General features: G+C 40.9%; 1 protein-coding gene across 1 annotated transcript; it reads left to right on the plus strand.

Moving 5' to 3' along the window:
- The first annotated feature begins 7,705 nt into the window (after window positions 1-7,705).
- C1H3orf85 (chromosome 1 C3orf85 homolog) lies at window positions 7,706-18,546 on the plus strand. Its single transcript, XM_086771896.1, has 4 exons — window positions 7,706-7,793; window positions 15,489-15,637; window positions 15,839-15,924; window positions 17,757-18,546. The coding sequence occupies exons 1-4, from the start codon at window positions 7,745-7,747 to the stop codon at window positions 17,833-17,835; spliced, it is 363 nt and encodes a 120-aa protein (XP_086628022.1). The 5' UTR covers window positions 7,706-7,744; the 3' UTR covers window positions 17,836-18,546.
- Window positions 18,547-18,885: the final 339 nt, after the last annotated feature.

Here is an 18,885-nt window from a genome sequence, read left to right on the forward strand (position 1 = left end):
CAATTGAGAAGGGTTCTGTTAAGGATTTCTAAACAGCAAAATGCTGACCAAGACATCTAACCCCTGTTTTCAAACTATGTTTTAATATTTTTTCTCTATTCTATTCTATTCTGTTCATTAATTTGCAATATTTTAAGGGATGATGCAATTACCAGAGCTGTTCTCTGCTGAGTTATAAGGCTAATATATATTTTTTGACTCTAGTACAAAAAAACTTCCCCTTTTGTGGTAGTATGGTGGAATGATCTATGAAGAGCTGGAGCTATGCAGTCATGTATCTTTGTAATTTGGGAGATCAAACCAGGTTTCATACACGTGTAGCTCCATTCCTAGTGGATCTATCCCTGTTTTACCACAGTAATGAGATTTAAAACCAGACCTCTTATCTTCCAAGTGCACATAAGGATCAGTTCATCCCACATTCAGCAACAGCAGGTGACAGAAGGATCGAAGCCAGATTAACAGACGGACTTCACAAAACAAGGATTTAACTTGACTGTGTTAAATACACCTGTGTCATAAGTCACACCAATAGCAGTTAATTCCCACTGCATTCTGTGACAGCACTAAAAGCGTTCCTCATATTGCTCTAGTTATAGAATTTTTCATATTTCTCATTGGGACATTAATTTTCCCAGTTTTATGACAGGAGTATGAGAAAGCAGGCTACGGTTTGATGCTTAGTCCTATACGTCAAAGTCAATACTTTTGGCTTTATGTTATTCAGTTTTCAAGAAGAAGTAATAAAAATTGACTTTACAACAAGCTAAAACATTTGTTTGTTTATAGACATTAGAAATTGCTGCACTACGTAAATAAAAATGGAGTGACAGCACAAGACACTCCCAACATCTTTATCTTTTTAGCTGAGAAACGGCATCCACATGCCCTCCCTCCAAGGGCTCTTGTTGGAGGGAGCAGAATCATCAGGTCCTGCCTTGGCTAGATCAGCCTGGCTTCATACACACTGCCCCAGATCTGTCCAGGAGCAGCAATATATATTAATTTCCAGAAGAGAGGGGACTTAAAGAATTCTGCATTTAAAATTGTGTCAGGTTGCACCCACCACAGTTCCTGCACCAGTGTTGGCAGAAATGCGGGAAAAACATTCTGGATGTGGCCTTATACTACATCAGGAGGAACATGGTGTGTGGTGTTTTTTTTCTCTGCAAGCCATGGTTGCTCTATCGTGGATCAGTAGTGATGGATTAGAATGGCTCCAAGAGCTGTCAGCTGGTATCTACGCTGTAGCAAGATCAGACGGCAGCAACCTGTCTGGAATGCTGTGACAATTTCTGGCTGCCATCATGAGAACTGCAGGTCATGCTACCATAGGAGATTTTCAAGTAGAAACCTGAAGTTTAAAAGAAAAGCACCAAGAATGCCTAATCTTCTACACAATAGGAAGTAAGTGTTCAGAAGGTAAAGTACTGACAGTCTCTTGAAGATTTTTCATATTGCTCCAGTTTGATGTGCAGTCTGATGCCACCATATTTTCTCATTACACTGAGGCAGCTGCATTCAGGTGAACGGAGAAAAAGGCCACTGTTAGAGTTATCAGTGATGCTGACTGAGCTGGCCACTCAGTTACACCCTTGGGCCTGTACTTGAGTTCAGTGGTTCAAAAAAAAAAAAAAAAGTCTAGATAATCCAGATGCTTGTAGCTCCTCTAACTTCACTGTGCATTGAAGACATCCATTACCCCATGAAAACAGGACACTTCAATAGGTGCAAAATCAGACATAATGTAAAACATAATGAAGTTGCTGAAAATGTAGAGTAACACAGAGTACATGATAGTAAATGCTCTGCAAAGGATGTTACAAGTTTAGTTACTACAATCTCAGCAACAAGAGATGTATTTCTGAGGCATGACAATCATGTATGAAGGTCATGACTTTGCAAACAAGATGACCATTCAAAGCAATGATTATCTAACTTTCTAGGCCGTTTCCCTGAATTTTGGCATCCCTTCTTAAACTTTGTACCAATAAGAAGGAAGGAAACCACAATGAGTGGTTGTGTTGGTCTCTTGCCATGTGTTAAGAAAAGGACTACAAGATTTGAGCCTGTGGGTGATGCTTGTAGGGGACTTGATGAGCGCCACCAGGTGCTCTCAGATCCTAGGCCCCAGTCACTCACAAATGGAGAGGTTTAAACAGATGGCTCCTGTCCCTGCCACCAGCTCTTGCCCTGCAGAGAGCAGCCTGAGGATGCTGAGGGGTGACCTGAGGGCCACTGCCAGCCTATGCTCCTGGAACTAGCAAACTGAGGGGTACGCGTCGTTGAAAGACTAAAGTTTTTACACAGTGCCATTCTGGGAAAACATGGCAAGTTAAAGCATTCATGCATTCTGCGCCACCAAAGAGAGCATCGCTCATGCCCTCAGGAGTCACAAAGGTGAACCAAAGTGCTTGAGCGTAAGAGCAGCAGGACTGGACTGGTGGTGCTGTTTGGGACAGGCGAATATGGACTTATCAAGAGTTGTAGCTGGTTGCAACAAAAAACTGAAATAAAGCACACTTAAAAGCCAGAAGGTGTAAAGTGTACAATCCTGCTGTGCTAAATACCTCACAGTATGTTAGTAGGATTACTTCAAAACATGCTAGGCGTTTGAAGTAGTGGCCAATAAAAGACCTATTAACTTGCTCATATTAGTCCTCCCTGTAGGTCTCAGCTCTGTTCCACTGCGCACAGATTTATATAAATTGCCTTTACACTATCACCTTGTAAAGGTAGGGGATAATGAATTCCTGTAAGGGGCACAATTTTGTAAAGGCGGGTTAGTCAACAAGATGCATTTAACTATCCTGGGGTGTTGGTGGTGACTTTGGAGAGGCATCCTCCTTTGCACTGCTTGTGCCGGCCACGGCCAGGGTGCTGCCCCTAGGTCACGTGTGGATACACACTCTCAGTGCCAGGCTGATGGCAGGTGCCTTCCAAGACTTGCACTACTCTGAGGCAGTGGGGCACAATATAGCCTCTGGCTTGAGGTCCTCAGCCATAATGGGCTGGTGGTACAGCCCATTCACCTGAATGCAGCTGCCTCAGTGTAATGAGAAAATATGGTGGCATCAGACTGCACATCAAACTGGAGCAATGTGAAAAATCTTCAAGAGACTGTCAGTACTTTACCTTCTGAACACTTACTTCCTATTGTGTAGAAGATGAGGCATTCTTGGTGCTTTTCTTTTAAACTTCAGGTTTCTACTTGAAAATCTGCTATGGTGGTACAGAAGGTGTGCTGGTGGAAACAGCAATGGCTATTGTTTCCTTAGCCTAGACCTCTTCTGCTGACCAAAGGCAGGCATAGGATGCCAGGCTTCCCGTTTAACCCAGTATGACATATCTTATGGCATGCCCCGAAGGCGTAGCCACTGGAACAGCGGCCATTTCACTGAGGTGGCACAAGCTTGCCCTTGCACTGCCTCTTTGCTCAGGCGAATAATACAAAACATAACAAGGAGACAAGGTAAAAGAATCTCTTGGGCTCTTTATGCTGCTAATACACATCTTATTTCTGGTCCTTACAGTAGATTGTCCCTGATGTACAGCTTTTTGTGCGTGTTTCCTCTGTTATGAGAGAGGTTTTACACATCTTGCATGTCTTTTATGTTACTTTAAATATTACCTTGCACTTGTCTAATCTGTACTCCAAAAAGGTATCACAGCAACACAACAGGCATTTTAAAATACTTAAAAAATAAAGTTCAATGCTAGTATAAGCACATCCACTTTAGTCAAAGATGTCTTAGAGATGAGCAAACAGAACTGGTAAATGTTAGACAAGGTGAAACAAATGAGGAATTTGATATTAAATATAACAGAAGAAGATGACATTTTTCAACAGTTACATAGCGGTTTACAAAGTCTGAGAGATTAGCATTATACTTAGATGGCAAAACTGGACTGAAAGAATTAAGCTTTCTGCTGCGAGACACACATGCAGATGTGAAGCAGGTGCCAAGGAGGAAAAAAGAATGTGGATTTTTCCAGCTCAAAATTGTTCAACTTTATCTTCCTTTTTGTTCCCTAACTCAGGCTATGTATATGATTTCCTATCTGTTAGCTCCTTCCTAATAACTTTATATGCTAGCTGATTTCAATGAACTTGAAACAACAAGCAATCTTAAGGATATTCAGCTCCCCTATCTCTCAGGAATTTTAAAATTTAGCCATTTTGTAACTATTTCACTAGTGAAAAAATGCATTGAAAAATTATTCAAGAAGGCAGAGGTCTCATTGTATAGCCAGTGACCACTGTCTTCCCAAGATATTTTTAAGATGAGCCCAACCTCTTTTCCTCCTAACCTGTTTCAGCTAAAATCAGCTACAGTTTTGATTTTTTACTCTTTTTCCTGAAAGAAAAAAAATTGATACCACTAGGAGAAAAACATAGATATTTCCCCAGAACTAGTGATTTACTGTCTAAGATTATTAAATGTAAAAGGAAGAATGTTCTAATCTTTCCCTAACTTAGAGTTCTGCTCTCTGAAGCCTACCTACCTTACACCTTATTGATAAGGCTGGTTCCATTGCCTGAAATATCTCTTCATATAATCTTACTTTCACTTGCCTGTAACTCCATTAAACTTTTATCATTTGGTCTGAATTTTTAAATTATTATTCTTTTAAAATATGTCAGGTGTCTGCCTTAGGCTGATTTTTTTTTTTGGAAGAATTTCAGCCAATCTCTCAGCTATGCCTGCGAGACAAGGATGTGTGGAGGGAAGTTTAACTTGCACTGAGTATTCTGGTGACAACTCCTTTGAAGAAGCTTTCCATGCTTTAATGTAGCGAATAAAAATTTGACAAGAGAGGGAGGGCATCATATTGAAAATGATACGATGAGTCATTCCTCCATATGAAAATTTGAGCCGTTGGGCCAAGTTCTAAATCTTCCATAAAACTGCAGCCTGCATATCTGTTCGTGATTAACAGCTAAAATTCGACATTCAATGAACACATTCATGCTTTTCATGGGTTTTTAGTGATCTCCAGATTGCCTATATAATGCCTTCAAAGAACAGCTAAGAACGCATCAGTCTCCTAAAAGTTTTTGTATGTGAGCCATCTGGGTATATGCAACCCCCAGACTAAATATACTTTACAGAGCTTCAGGAAAAAGACTGGCTATTCTGAATAGAGGTGGGACTGGGCAGTAGCAGGACTGGGGTAGGAGACAGGACAGAGGTGAACCTGACAGCTGTGTGCCTGCATAGATGTGGGAAGCAGGACACACATGAGGAGGAAAGGGAAATTGCACTGGAAACCCACCCTCCTAATGAGAGACTTATAAATTCTTCAATCTAAAGAAGTTGGGTTTTATGAGCATAGCATCATTTTCTGTGAAATTGCAGAGCATCCAGCAAGAGAGAAGACAAATCTCAGGGGAAGAAGGTAGCGTTGGGCAGGCTGGAGAAGAAAGAGCAGGGGACAAAAGCGAGACCAAAATCAGACAAGAGAGTGAGGGTGGCAGGATAAGGGATGAAACAAAGCAAAGCAGGATAAGTGTTTGGTGTCATGGATCTATATGTCCAAGTGGACTTGCTGTCTGCAGTTTGACTGCTTCCCAGGTCATGTATCATCACTTAAGCTGGCTTGACCACTGTCCCACTCTACAGTGGAGAAAGCCTTGCGCTCTCCTGAACTTAGAGCCTGAGTTCAGACACTACAGTGTCCCCATTGTGTTTTGTGGCCTCACCAGCAGACTTTCTGTGTCTCTCAATGAGGACTACCCCTAAAACAGCATCAAGGTTTCATCAGTAAAGGATATAAGCAAGTCGCATTCTCTAGCATGTGACAAGTTTTACTTAGAAACTGCAAAAACAAGGATGAGTTTTCAAGTTCTGGGAGCCTGAATGCTAGACATGCAGGGGCAGTTGGGATCTGTAGCCTCTGCCTGACCATTTTAGCATTTTTTCAACTCCTCCTGTTCCTATGAAAAAACTTCCTCATCCCATCCTCTTGCTTTGTAAGATGAGATAGGAGGAGTAGGTGTCTTGAATCTGTGTTGCTGGTCCAGCATGCCTCCCTGTGATCAGTTCCCAGGTAGCAGTGAAGTCTTATTGGCTGCTACGTCTCTTTTGGCCTAGACCTTATAACTAGCAGTTTTGTCTATGATCAGACTGCACATTAAAGAAAAGGTAGGTGAAATAAATATAAAAGGATGTGCCAACACATTATTCCATACACCGTACTAGGAAACGGGAGGAAAAACCTGTGGGAGGGAAACACGATAGAAAGGCAGGTTCATGTAAGAGAGAAGTGTGGAAGAGGCTGGAGAGGATGGCCTAGAAAAGTTTGCGAGATAAAAGGATACCTGCAGTGTGCTCTCCTAGAACATATTTCAGGAGAATCTACAGTTCTTGATAGCTTATCTGTCACAGACATCTGTGTCACCTATTGGCAAATGTCCCATTCCTTACAACTTCTATGCTAATGCACAAAAATGCTGACATCTAACATTTAATTTAGCAGCTCAGAGATGGGGAAAGCAGATCCTAAGTCTGGATAATTAATATTTATTGTAAACATGGCACCAGAGTGCATAGCACCTGCCACCATGCATAATTTGCTAGGTGGAGTTGGCTGATTTTTTTTTTTATCAGAATGCTAAAGTAATACTATAGTTTTGAAGCGATCTACTGCAAGGGTAAGAATTCAATTTTTAGACCTGCTGTTCAATAGTGTCCCCTCCTGCCCACCCATGTGTAATGGCAAAATCTATAAGGCTCTCTAATTACATAACTAAATGCTCTTTTACTTTCCAAAAAGCCTTTACTCCATCCACTGTCTAGACTGGATGGTTCTCACTATGAAGGCAGGAATGAAGTACTACTGCCCATCAGCATGGAGTCTGGTCCCTGACCTGTAACGTCAGCAAGGTCTAATTCCCTGACGCAAAGGGCTTTGAGGACACCACGCCTGTGCTGGTGAACTGCAAATAAGTTCACCTCAACGTGTGACAAAGCTCAACTTTTCTGTGGTCTGCTGACCTCAGCGTAGGTGAGTTTATGAAGATGAACTGGTTTGCAGCAAGACAACTGTTACTGACACTGAGCTCTACAATAAAAAGGCAATGTTCAGCTGAAGAGGTGGGAATGGTAAAACAGCTTTAACTCACAGTGTTCCACAGCCTACAGAGTTCTGACAGCAGCAGAAGGCAACAGGAGATCCTGTGACCTGTGCCTGGTTCAGAGCAGGAGTCCAACTCAGTCTCTTCTTCCCTGTCCTAGTGCTTCCTCGGTAGGTTTTATCATAGGTTTATTTTCCTCAGCTCAAGCATTATACAGCCAAAATATCCCAGGCACTGCTCTCAGAGCAGATGGATTCAAACGCCATTTCCCACCATTCCTATTCACATCAGACTACAAACCGCCCAGGTCCATTACTGCAGCGAGGGGAAGACAATCATGCAGAAGACTGACTCGCTGACACCTGCCTGTTCAGTGCACACAGAACAAGCCCAGCGTGCTGTTTTGCATCATAAAGCTTATGCAGAAGTTAATATAGCCACACTACAATGAGTCATTATGGCTCATTAGAGGCTCAGCTTGCAAAGTCCAAAGTGTACAAACAGAGGTATACAGGACAAACCTGCACTAAGCACTGTACCCTGCCCTCTGCCTGCGCCAACAATTTAGAGGTATTTGGTCAATGATTTATAACCTAAAGATAACAAAGTATAAAACTGTATGGCTGCCTCCGCTTTACAAAGGAATCACTTTCTGGATAATTTGCCATGTCTCTGAAAATGTTTCAAATTTTGGTGTCTGCTCTGCTGTTTACAGGTAAGTGCCTGGTACCCTGTCTCGTGTCATTCCCTTCTGGCTTGTTAAATAGTTAGCTGGCAAAAATCCCCATGCTACTGCCGGAATAGCACTGATGGAAGAGAATTAACTGGAAATCACTGCAGCGGGGACAGGGACATATGGGAGAGTGGGCGAGCACAAGACTGTGTAGCAAAGTCTGTGAAATACAGTCTTGATTCTGCTCCTCATGACTACTTTTGAACCTCCTACTGCTGAACCCCTCAGGTATGAGGAACAAGGACACATTCCTGACCAAAAGGCATTCTTGCAGGATGATTCCCTGAACTGTTAAAATTGTAGAAAGAGCTTAATGCTGTTTTTTTTCTATAATCTTCTCCAAGCATTACTCTGATCTCTACATTTATTGTTTCTAAGAAACATGGACATTTCACATGCATTTTTAAGGACCCAAAATGATCCATTTCACAAGTGATTTCTAGGATGTTTGGTTTGAATTGCTTAAGGAGACTGATTTTTTTTTTTTAAAGCTCTCAGGCTGTCTGGTCATTGAATCTTCATAGCACCCTGCAACCAGGGCACATAAAATCAAGACTCACCCTGTGAAACTTGGAGCAGAGTGAAAACGGATGGGGCAGAGCTGCAGCATCAGCAAGGCTGAATGAATGCTCATCCCAAAGCAGCACAGTCAATGATCAGTGATGCACGTGCTGTGAGATTAATTTGTTCCTCACTAAATTAGAACAAACCACCCAGGCAGTGACTGTTGACTTCTCAGGTGATTGCTCACATCATGAAAAGATGCTGCATCCACATCCATGCATTACAAACATTTCTTAAACCTGAGTGCCCCAACACATATACAGTAAATACATGATGTGAACAACTAGGGTAAAATGAGGCAGACAGAATTAGCCAATGCTTACTAATTAATTAATTAATTTAAAAAGATGTTTTGTGAATTGGAACCACAGTCAGGTGTACTCTCTCTTCTGGGCCAAATTCTCTTCCTTGTCATAGGACCCTAAGTTTCAGCTGCAGTGAGGCTCTGCAGGGAGGAAAGGAGATGGAAAGGACCTTTCTCTCTTCTGCATGTTAGAACTTACCTAGAAACCTTCCCTTCTCCTTATTTGCCCTTCCTGATCTGTTGTACACCTGAGTTTGGACTATTCCTGGGTACTCATTGTCTTCATGAACCTCACCTCCTTGCTATTAAAGGCCATCAGGAAACAAGCAGTGTCACCTGAAGCCAAGCCAGGAGCACAGCAGCCTTCTGCCTTTCCTTTTGGAAGACTTACCTTTGCTTTCATCTCCCTTATGTCTCTGTCTTTCCCAACAGCCTTGTTTGCCCTCTTTCCAAGGTTCCTTTGATCAAAAGGCAGGAAGAACTATTTATTACTGATTTTTAATGAGCTCTTAAAAGTTTCATTGATCACAAACAGTTCAGTTTTTCATTAATTGCGAATCCTTTCAGCAATGATCAAGGTGGTGGTGAATTAAAACAGAGGCTGTAAGACTCACTAATGAGAACCTGACACTTCACACCCTCAACTCTGCTATAAATCACTTCCTGTAATAAACCATCTTCACATCTCTGGGAATATGCTTTTCTGGACACTTTCTTCAGCCTCTGCAGAGTGTAGCAGCAAGGGATGAGATCCAATAGTGTGGTGTCCTAGCACTGGGATCATTACTGAAGTCTCTCAGAAGTCTGATTGGGGTGCCTTGCTCATTCACTCAAGCTTAAACTGATGTCCATGTATGAATTTAGGAAGGATATTTCACCAGGATCCACTGAGCAGGACCAATGGACCAAAGCTTTTTTTTTTTTTTTTTAAATACTTTGCTGCAGGAGAAGTAATTCCTTCCCTAGGATTATCTAGGATTTCTGCCAAATTGCCTTGCTGCCCTTGCTACCCATACCTGACAACTTTCCTGACCCCTGGCATCACACCAGCAACATGTTCAATAGCTAATTCAGCATTAAGTGTCTGTAACTTGTCTGCCTTTGCTGATGAGGGAATGAGGCAGATGCTGTAGCTCTAATGACTGCTAATGACTGAGATCTCGTCTCTTGAACCAGAGAGCTCTTGTGTCCTGTGCTGTAACATTAAGAATTGTCAAAGAATAGAGACTACTGTACTTCAAGTTTTAAAAATAAACAGATTATACCAAAATTTCAAAGACTGGATGATAAGAACGGTGTTGAAGCACTTAATGATCAGTGACTCTAAATTTTGCTATCAACAGATATTAGCAAATCTAGCTGATTTGATTTTTTCTTAAGGCCTGTTACCATCTAAACACTTTGGTATACCTACCCAATGTGCATATGCACATTTCTTTCTCACCATGTGAAAAAGGAACATGCAAGTGTTTGACTTTAATATAATGTACTTTTCAACTGAGAAAAGGTGACACGTGGCCCAGGGGTGGCCTGCAGAATCCAAAAGTCTATCCCTGCCACAGTTCACTCATGTGTGCAAAGTACTGACAGATAAACACATCTTGATTTACATGGAGTGCCACGTAACCTAGAGAAATACTTTACTGAAGATAAAACCAGCTTCTTCCACACTTTTCTTTTAGTGCTCGCACTGTTGAGCTGTGGTATGCTGAATACTCAAACTGAGCCTTGGGGTCTGGCTTTGTGAATCTTTTCTGGATTTAGAAAGTTAGACAGCTGAAGCATGGTGAGGCAGTGTCCGTTCTGGCTCATTTCTGACCTTAAGAAACACACCTGAGCTGCAGCATTTGATTTACTTTTTCAAAGTTCCCAACACGTCAGCACCAGCCACCCCAGCAAGGTTAAAGTGTCCAAGGTTGAAGTTTAGCTCTGTCCAAGTTTAGCCTCCGTCCAGGCTCTGTCCTAAAGCGCTGATAAGACCGGCAGCCTTACTCCTGTGAGCTGACATTTTGACCAGACAATCACCAAAGCTGATAATAAGAAGAGTTATTAGAGTAAAAGGAAAGGAGCCAACTTTTGACATTTAAATTCCATTGATATAAATAACTTCAGCAATAGGTTTTCAAGTTGTCAGAAACTTGCAGTAGTCTTCAGAAACTAAGGAGAGAAATGAATAGCTCCAGTTTATATGACAATGTGCACAGAGACTGAGGTGTTGCTAAGGAATTGTCAAATTTTTTTGTAAATCTCACAGCAAATCAGACATAAACCACTTTTCCCTGTGGTAGATGCACACCAGGGATAAATTTTAGTCCCAAACCTTGAGATTGCTCCTCACCAGTTACACAATACTGCTGATCTAGACAAAAAAGGCTCCCTGTGGTGCAAGGAAGCATGTCTTATACTAAAGCAAGCTTAAAGGTTTGTCTTCTTATTGTTTAACTCTACCATTAGACATGCAAATAGTGGCTTGCCTGCTCCCCCCAAAGACTACTAAGCACACAGTGGCTCGTACTGCTTAGCTTTTAAAAAAGAAAAAGCATATAGATTAAATAGGTGCCTAAGCAGGCAGAGGTGTCAAAATTTAATCCCATACTCACCTCTGTGACTGTGTGATGAAGTGGGTCATTGCAAATTCAGCTGATAGAAAAAGATGTCTTCCTAGGAAGATTTTGCAGTTGCATCCAGCTAAATATCTTGCTTTCTAGAAATCTATCCTTGCACAATAGAGTTAAGCTTCCATTTGAGTCTAGTATGAAGAGATTTTAATGCACAATAATTAAAAATCTATGCAGGTTGATTTTATATTTTAAGTGCAGTTTGCTTGCTATACTGTAATACTTTTTTTATATCACTTTGACTTTCCAAGCTCCTTGATATGCCTTTTTCATAATCAGGGGGTATTTCTATAGTCAATGTTAGTTTAAGTACACATTCACTATTTTGACAAAGATGACAAGGTTCTACCACCATCTTCTCTCTCTCAAGTTTAGTCTTATACCAGTTCACACTAATCCAAAATGAGATGCTCAGAGGCACCATAGCACTAATGCTTACTAATAGTTTTCCCTCTGGACAATCTATTTAGGTGTACAGGATAGGCAAAACTACCTCCTGAAGGCAATAATTACATGAGCTAAGCATATGCTTGCTAAAACCAGCCAAGTTTTTCTATAATTTGCTCTTCATATGAGAACAGTAAGTGAAATCTTAAAGAGATGATGAAAGGAAACGCTCTAACTGGTAACAGCTGATACAGCCCCTGTAATAGTTTAATTCCCCAGACACATTCCACTTATTTTCCCTTGGGCCCATTAATCCTGTTCTGGTTTTGTTTGGGGCGGGGGGAGGGGGAGCGGGGGGGAGGGCTAAGGTCGTAGCTTCTGTAGGAAACTGCTAGAAGTCGCTCCCCTTTGTTCAGTGGACTCGGCCGGGCCTAGGGCGGACCTGCTGCTGGCCAAGGCTGAGCCAGTTGGTAGCAGAATGTCCCATAACACCTCTGCAATAATGTATTTAAGAAGGGGAAAACAGAAAAAAAAAAAAAAGAGAGAAGATGTGAAGCAGCTGAGTGGGGGCATAGAGGGGGATGTAAAAAGATCCTGAAAGACATGTGCCTGCCTGTTGCAAATAATTTTTCTTCTGAGAGGAACGGCTGCAGATGCCAAGGTCAGTGAAGAAGGAGGGAGCAGAGATCCACCTGCAGCCCGTGAAGGACCCCACACTGGGGGAGGTGGAGGCCTGAAGGAGGCTGTGGCCCATGGAGGGCCCGCTGAGGCAGCTGTTCTGGAGGGACTGCACCCTGTGGAAGAGATGACCCATGCCGGAGCAGTTTCAGGAAGGACTGTGGCCCGTGGGAGGGACCCCACAACAGAGCAGGGGAGGAATGCGAGGAGTTCTTCCCCTGACGACAAAGTAGCAGTGTAAAACAACACGTGATGAACTGACCGCGACCCCCATTCCCTTTTTCCCCCTGTGCTGCTCAGGAGGGGAAGGTAGTAGAGATAATGTTAAGCCCGGGAAGAGGGAGGGGTGGGGGGAGGTTATCTTGTTCCCTGTCTCATTCTCCTGCTAGTTTTAGAAATAAATGAATAGTTTCCCCCAAGTCGAGTCTGTTTTGCCCGTAACAGTAACTTTAAGGATTTCTTCCTGTCCTTATCTCAAACCTCGAGCTGTTTTTCTTATATTATATCCCTCTATTCTCTCGGAGGGTGGGGGGAGTGAGAGAGAGACTGCGTAGTCTGGTCCCGATCAGGGCTGAACTACGACATCCCTAAATGCACTTTTCCCATAACATATTTTCTAAGAGAAAAGGGGGAAACCAGTATTGAATAAAAAGATCAACATGTAATGTCTGACTGCTCTTCACAGTGAGCTAACTTTGTTTCACTACAATTTGAAATTATTCTTTTTTTTTTTTTTGAGCTCAACTTTATGCACTGTGAGCCATTTCATTAATATTACCCACCTGCTTCCGACTCCCTGTAGTCTCAGTCTCACGCCCAGGTGCTCCGGAACTCCATTCTCCTGGTTTCCATGCTAGTCTTCTGCAAGATGGAGAGCTGCAGTCCTTCAGGAATAGTCTGTGTTTATAAAACACCTACCTGAGCAACAAACTCTTCCACAATCTTTTACTAAGCCATTCAAAAGGCAGGGAGAAATTACACCCAGTCTGAGGAGCTTAAATTGAGGGGAGACATAGGTTATTTGCTGAAGACTATACGCTGTCAGAGGGGGTACTCGGATGGAGACATCCGGTATGATGCTCCCAGGTCTACATTAGAGCTTGAAGACCTTCCTTCCTCTGAGCTCTGCCAGAGCGCAAGAAAACGTATAACCCTGCTTGTTTGTTTAGTCCTGGTGAAAAGCCAACAGGACTATTTCTGATTTCACTAGAAATTATCTCACTAGAGTTCTGGAGGTGAATGATGTTTGGCCTGTTCAGAGATGTATGAGGATCCTTGCAGTAAGATGAAGAGAGGATGAGCTAAGCATGAATGATTAGCTTGATTTTCCTCTGGTTCTTATCCATCTTTGGAGTGCTCCAGCAGCTAGGGACAAGCCCTGCAGAGATGGCTCCTGGGTGCTGAAGGATTTGAGATAGCAGCCAGAGGAGAACAAGGTCTGGGTGTCAACAGTGACAAAAGAAGCCAAGAGCAGAGCTGACATCCCTGCCTCCCCTCGGAGCGGGAAAGTGCACTTTAGTCAAAGTGAATATTCAGTATGGTTAAGGATGACATTTCTCATTGGATACAGGTGCAGCCAGAGCAGATTGTTTATTAAAAATTGAAAGTTAATATCCTTAAGACGCAGGACTCTGCACCACAGTAGTCAAGACAACACCTCACTGTCCCACCAGAGGAATGACAGGGTCATTTTTCTGAAGATGCTGGCAGCGGGGAAAAGAAACACAAAAAACAGAGCTGCTTAATGCTGTTTTTCTAGCTGACTGTGAAGCTGGAAGTCCAGAGCACATATTGGTGATAAAATTTAATGTTTAATGGCCCTTACTAACTACATGTGCATTTAAACGAAAGTGAAGCCTGTTACCAAGCCAATTTCTGATCCCAGTTCTGTTATCTCAGTCCAGAAATGTAATAATGAGCTTACAAAATATTTAATACAAAAAAAACCCCAACCCCAAATTCACTAAAGAGAAGTTAACAGCTTGTATATTTTCTCCTGGACAACAGCAAATTGCTAGAGAAATAATGAAATTTGGCATGAGCTTAATTTTATCTTGTCCAGCTCTGGAACAGAAGTCTAGCAGCTTAGTAGACAAATGCAAGAAATATATTTTTCTTCTTCCCAAGCCAAAATCTTGTTTTCTGAAATACAGAAATAGCTATTCCTCAGTTCCCTAAGGGAGAGAGCAGTTTACACAAGAAAACTCTTTACACTGAATGTCTGAACTTAGGATTTTCCATGGAGTTGTTAACATTTTTAAAGATGATATTCCTTGAACACTCCCTGCCTCAAAATTCCTGGCTCCAGTTTCTGATTATAGTAACTTGGAATCTGAAGAAACTGAAGCAGGAAGGAACTACTGGGACTATTGCTTGCTAAGTACATTTTCTAAAGTACTATTTCATGTCTCTGTTAAAAGCGAAGATTACAACCACCTTCACTTCTTTTTTTTTTTTTTTTTGTTCGTTACTGTATAATCAAATATTTTCTCACCTTCTTTTCAAGCATTTTTTTGGCTTTGAAAAGAAACAAAGTGAAAAGGAGCAGCAAATGCTCTAGCTCACATATCTGCTACCTATATGCATTCAGTGTAAGTTTTCTTCTATTTAAAAAACTAAAGAGCAACCATATTGTGGATGATCAGCAAAGCCAGCAATAACAGCAAGTGAACTGGATTCAGCTGAGCATTGTGCATGAAAGCAAACATTTGACATTCTCAGATTTCCCCCTAGAAATGCAGGAATATCTTATGCTCATAGAGTAATTTCTATGCATGCAATTTCTGTGCTGCTGCTAATGAGAATAAATACTACATCTAAACCAGGAGGTTTAGAAAGTGAAGTTAAATTCATAGGTAGGTTTAGCAATTTAAAAAAAAAAAACTTTAGGCTTCTCAGGACACCTGAGGCTAGTGCAATTCCAATATAAGGTTGTTTTCAGTCACAAAATCTTGTATTAAAAATAAATTAGTGCCTTAATTTGATTATAACTTTACTTACTTTGGTAGAAATATCTTTGATTCCTGTTAAACAAACTACGGGGTCAAAGACATACTCCATGGGTATAAATGGTTTTCTGAAGTGCACATTCTAAAATATTTTTCTGATACTACAAATGTTTCTCAGCTTCCATTTCAGGTGTTCTTGGAGCACCTTTTCTGACAGAAGAATCAGCAAATCAGTTTATACGACTTAAACGACAGATACCATATTCTCAGAACTACTGGGACCCAAGCAGCAGCCAGAATGCATGGGGATACACTGTGGCTGAGCAGGTATTTTCTTCCATCATCTTGCAGCATCTATTGAAAAAAAAGAAAGTACAGGTGTGGGATTAACACATGGCAGTAATCTTTTGGGGCAAGGGAGGAAATCTCTCTGATTTATCAATGTAGGCAAGGTTGCTCAGTAGTCACACACTGTATTTATCCAGTATCGAAGCTCAGAATGTTCTCTTCTGTTTTGACCTACTTCAGGTTAGCGAATCATGGACAGCTTTGAGAGACACAGCACAATACTACATGGACTTGGGTTCTTTTGCCTTTGATCCTTCGATTGCCAGGTACGATGGAGTTTCTCAACAGAGCATTTGATAGCCTCAGAACACATGCCTGTACCGAAGTAAAACTGACCAATATAAGAGTGCTGCAAATTGGGTCCTACTGGCATAACTTGACACATTAACAAACCCGATTATAAGAGACATCTTGGAAAATTAAAGATTTGTTTTTAATGTCCAAGTTTTATAGCTATTTAAATACAGTCCTTTTATTGTGCCAAGTTCTTTTTTTTTTTAAGCATGCTTTGGAAGAATTCATTAAAAGCATAAAGAATATATATCTTTTTAAAAGTACACAGAAGCTAAACTGCAGCAATATATCCTACATAGTTGATTTAAAAAGCAGACAGAAAGCAATTCCTGAGGAGAAAAAAAAGATAAAAACCCGCATCTATTTCAGTTACAAAACTATTCAGTGTAGAATAAAACCTCTGGTGAAGAAAACAGAGAATGAGACATAGCAGTTGGTAAAAACAGTATTTATAGATCAGCACACAAGTACATGAAATGAAGTGTCTCAAATTGCCATAGAGAAATTGTTTAGGACTGTGCTAAAATGGACACATTTTTGGGACACAATTTTGTCAAATTTAGGGAACAATGGCTAAATGATTCAGTTTGACAAGCACAATGCAGAATACACAGGTTGTTCCTGCGAAACACTTTTCATGCGAAGATACTGTAGTCCTTTGAAATGGACAGGAGTGGGTAGAACTAAATTCATACAACTTCAACTTTCAGGCTTAAAAATAGTTACTAAGACTTAGCAATCTGATCAGTCTGACTAACCACCAATAGGAAAATGGGTAAACTTGTTCTCATAATATACTTTGAATTTTGCTGACTTAAAAGTAGCTTTCTTTTTGAAAGTGAGCATGAAGTTTCATTTTGAAATGTGGCTTTTGAAAAGCACTTTTTTTTTTGTAATACAAGAATTTGATCTAGAGACTCTCAGATTGAGCTTTCTAGAACTTTTCCACCTGAAGGGTGATGCCAGTTTCACTCACTCTGAGCAGAAGCAAAGTAGAAGAGAATAGCTAAGAGCTCTGATTTCCCTGCCCTCTTGCCAAGCCTTCAGCTGGTGCCCTTGGGTGACTGGAAGGAAGCACCAGGACATTCTCTCACAATTTCTAATACTGATATGGGCAGCAGCTTTCTGTGCTAGCAGCAATCACTTCTGCCTTATGACAAATCTGAAATTACCTGAAGACACTTTACTCAGTTTTCTGGAAAAAAACCCACCCTGTCTTTTCCATCAGAAAAATTATTCAGATAGAAAATGCCTAACTGCATCTAATTATTAGTTGTCCAATACATGTGTCTGAAATCTGTGATCCTGACAGCTGCCAGGCATACTGCAAGATGAGTTATGCCTCCAGAATGATAATCCTTATGATTGTCATATGACAGGATTAGAGCCAGTTTACAGAAACACATTTGCAGCCACTCCCACTGAAGCATGTTTATGATTTCAGAGTGAGGCTGGTTTATGCCCAGACTGAAATGAATCTCCCAATGCTAACATGACAGAAATTAACATGCAGAGCATTTATGAAGGCATACAGCAGAAAAGACATCAAGTTAGAAGTTACAGAAAACATTATGGATAAAGTAAAACAATGTTTTTCAACCTTATTGATCGTGATTAATTATATTTCTGAGATGGCCAAGAACAGCAAGCCTACACAGCATTGGCAGGATTCTGGTTCAGGGTCTGTATTTCCAGAAGATAACGTTTGCAAAAGCTTGCAAATTTGAAGCCTAGAGCTGCTGACAGGATCTTTAAATTAATTTTGGAAAATTTCTCTAAAAGCAATTTATTCCATCTTTTCTAGCGACAACATCAGATCTTACATGGACATGTTACAGCAGTCTGGGACGCACCTCCAGCAACAGACAAGGATGAGCTATTAAGTCCTACACGTCTCATATCTCGCCATGTTAGGATATGGCATGTTATGTATTTGCCATTATGCATTTGATAAGATGTCTTTATCTCATCCCGCTGTCTAAAACCAAAATTAACATACTGGTTCTCTCAATACTGCACATTTTGTATTCATAAGTAGAAGTGAGATGTAAGTCATGGTAATTTGAATAAGAAGTTGAAGACAAGGTAACCATCAACTTTTAGCAGATTAGGTTTAAAAAACCCTCTGTTTTCAGGTAAAATTTTTTTTTTTTTACTAAACTATTGATTTTAAATATATATTCCTACTTCTGTGACTGAAAACCACAGTTTTTATTTCTCAGTATTTTACTTTAGCTACACCTTTGAGAGGCAGTTGAGAAATGGAAATCAGTCACTTTGGGTGGGTAAGAGAAGTAAAGCGCATTTGCTCCAGGTTTGGCTAGTAAGAAGAGTATACTTCTATTCTCCAAGTGCATTTCTGTCTTTTCAAGTACTGGGGTCAAGTTAGTAGGTGTTATAGTATACATCCATATCATGTGTATGCTTTGCTTTAAACTTCTTTACTTGGTCTTAAATGCCAAAACCAACTGAAGCCACAGCTACCACTGTGAGTTGCTTTTTCCTACTCTGTGGAAGTAGGAGCTGGTGGAAACATGTATTCACAGCTCCTTTTCTAATAAAAAATGGTGATGACAAAATGTTCTTTATGCCAAGTTCTTGTGTTTGGAAGTTTCCTCCTTCCTATCCATTAATCTACCTTATTTCAGGACATCTTTGAAGAAAGGATTTAGCTCCCACATTTCTTTTATGTATCATTAATACACTGGTAGCAATTAAAAGCTTTTAACCCTGGTCAAAATTTCTGCATGGACAAACAGGACCTGTTGGGGAAACCTAAAGGGCAGAGTAGGTGAAGGTAGACGATTTTTGCTCACTTTTTATCCCCAAAGGATATGTGTGTTATGCGTTCAATGTTCTTTGTGAATGTGGGCTGTTTACTGGCTGGAATGAATCATAGAATCATAGAATGGTTAGAGTTGGAAGGGACCTTC

Source organism: Chlamydotis macqueenii, chromosome 1 (genome assembly GCF_036417535.1).
Source record: "Chlamydotis macqueenii isolate bChlMac1 chromosome 1, bChlMac1.mat, whole genome shotgun sequence".
Classification (NCBI taxonomy): domain Eukaryota; kingdom Metazoa; phylum Chordata; class Aves; order Otidiformes; family Otididae; genus Chlamydotis; species Chlamydotis macqueenii.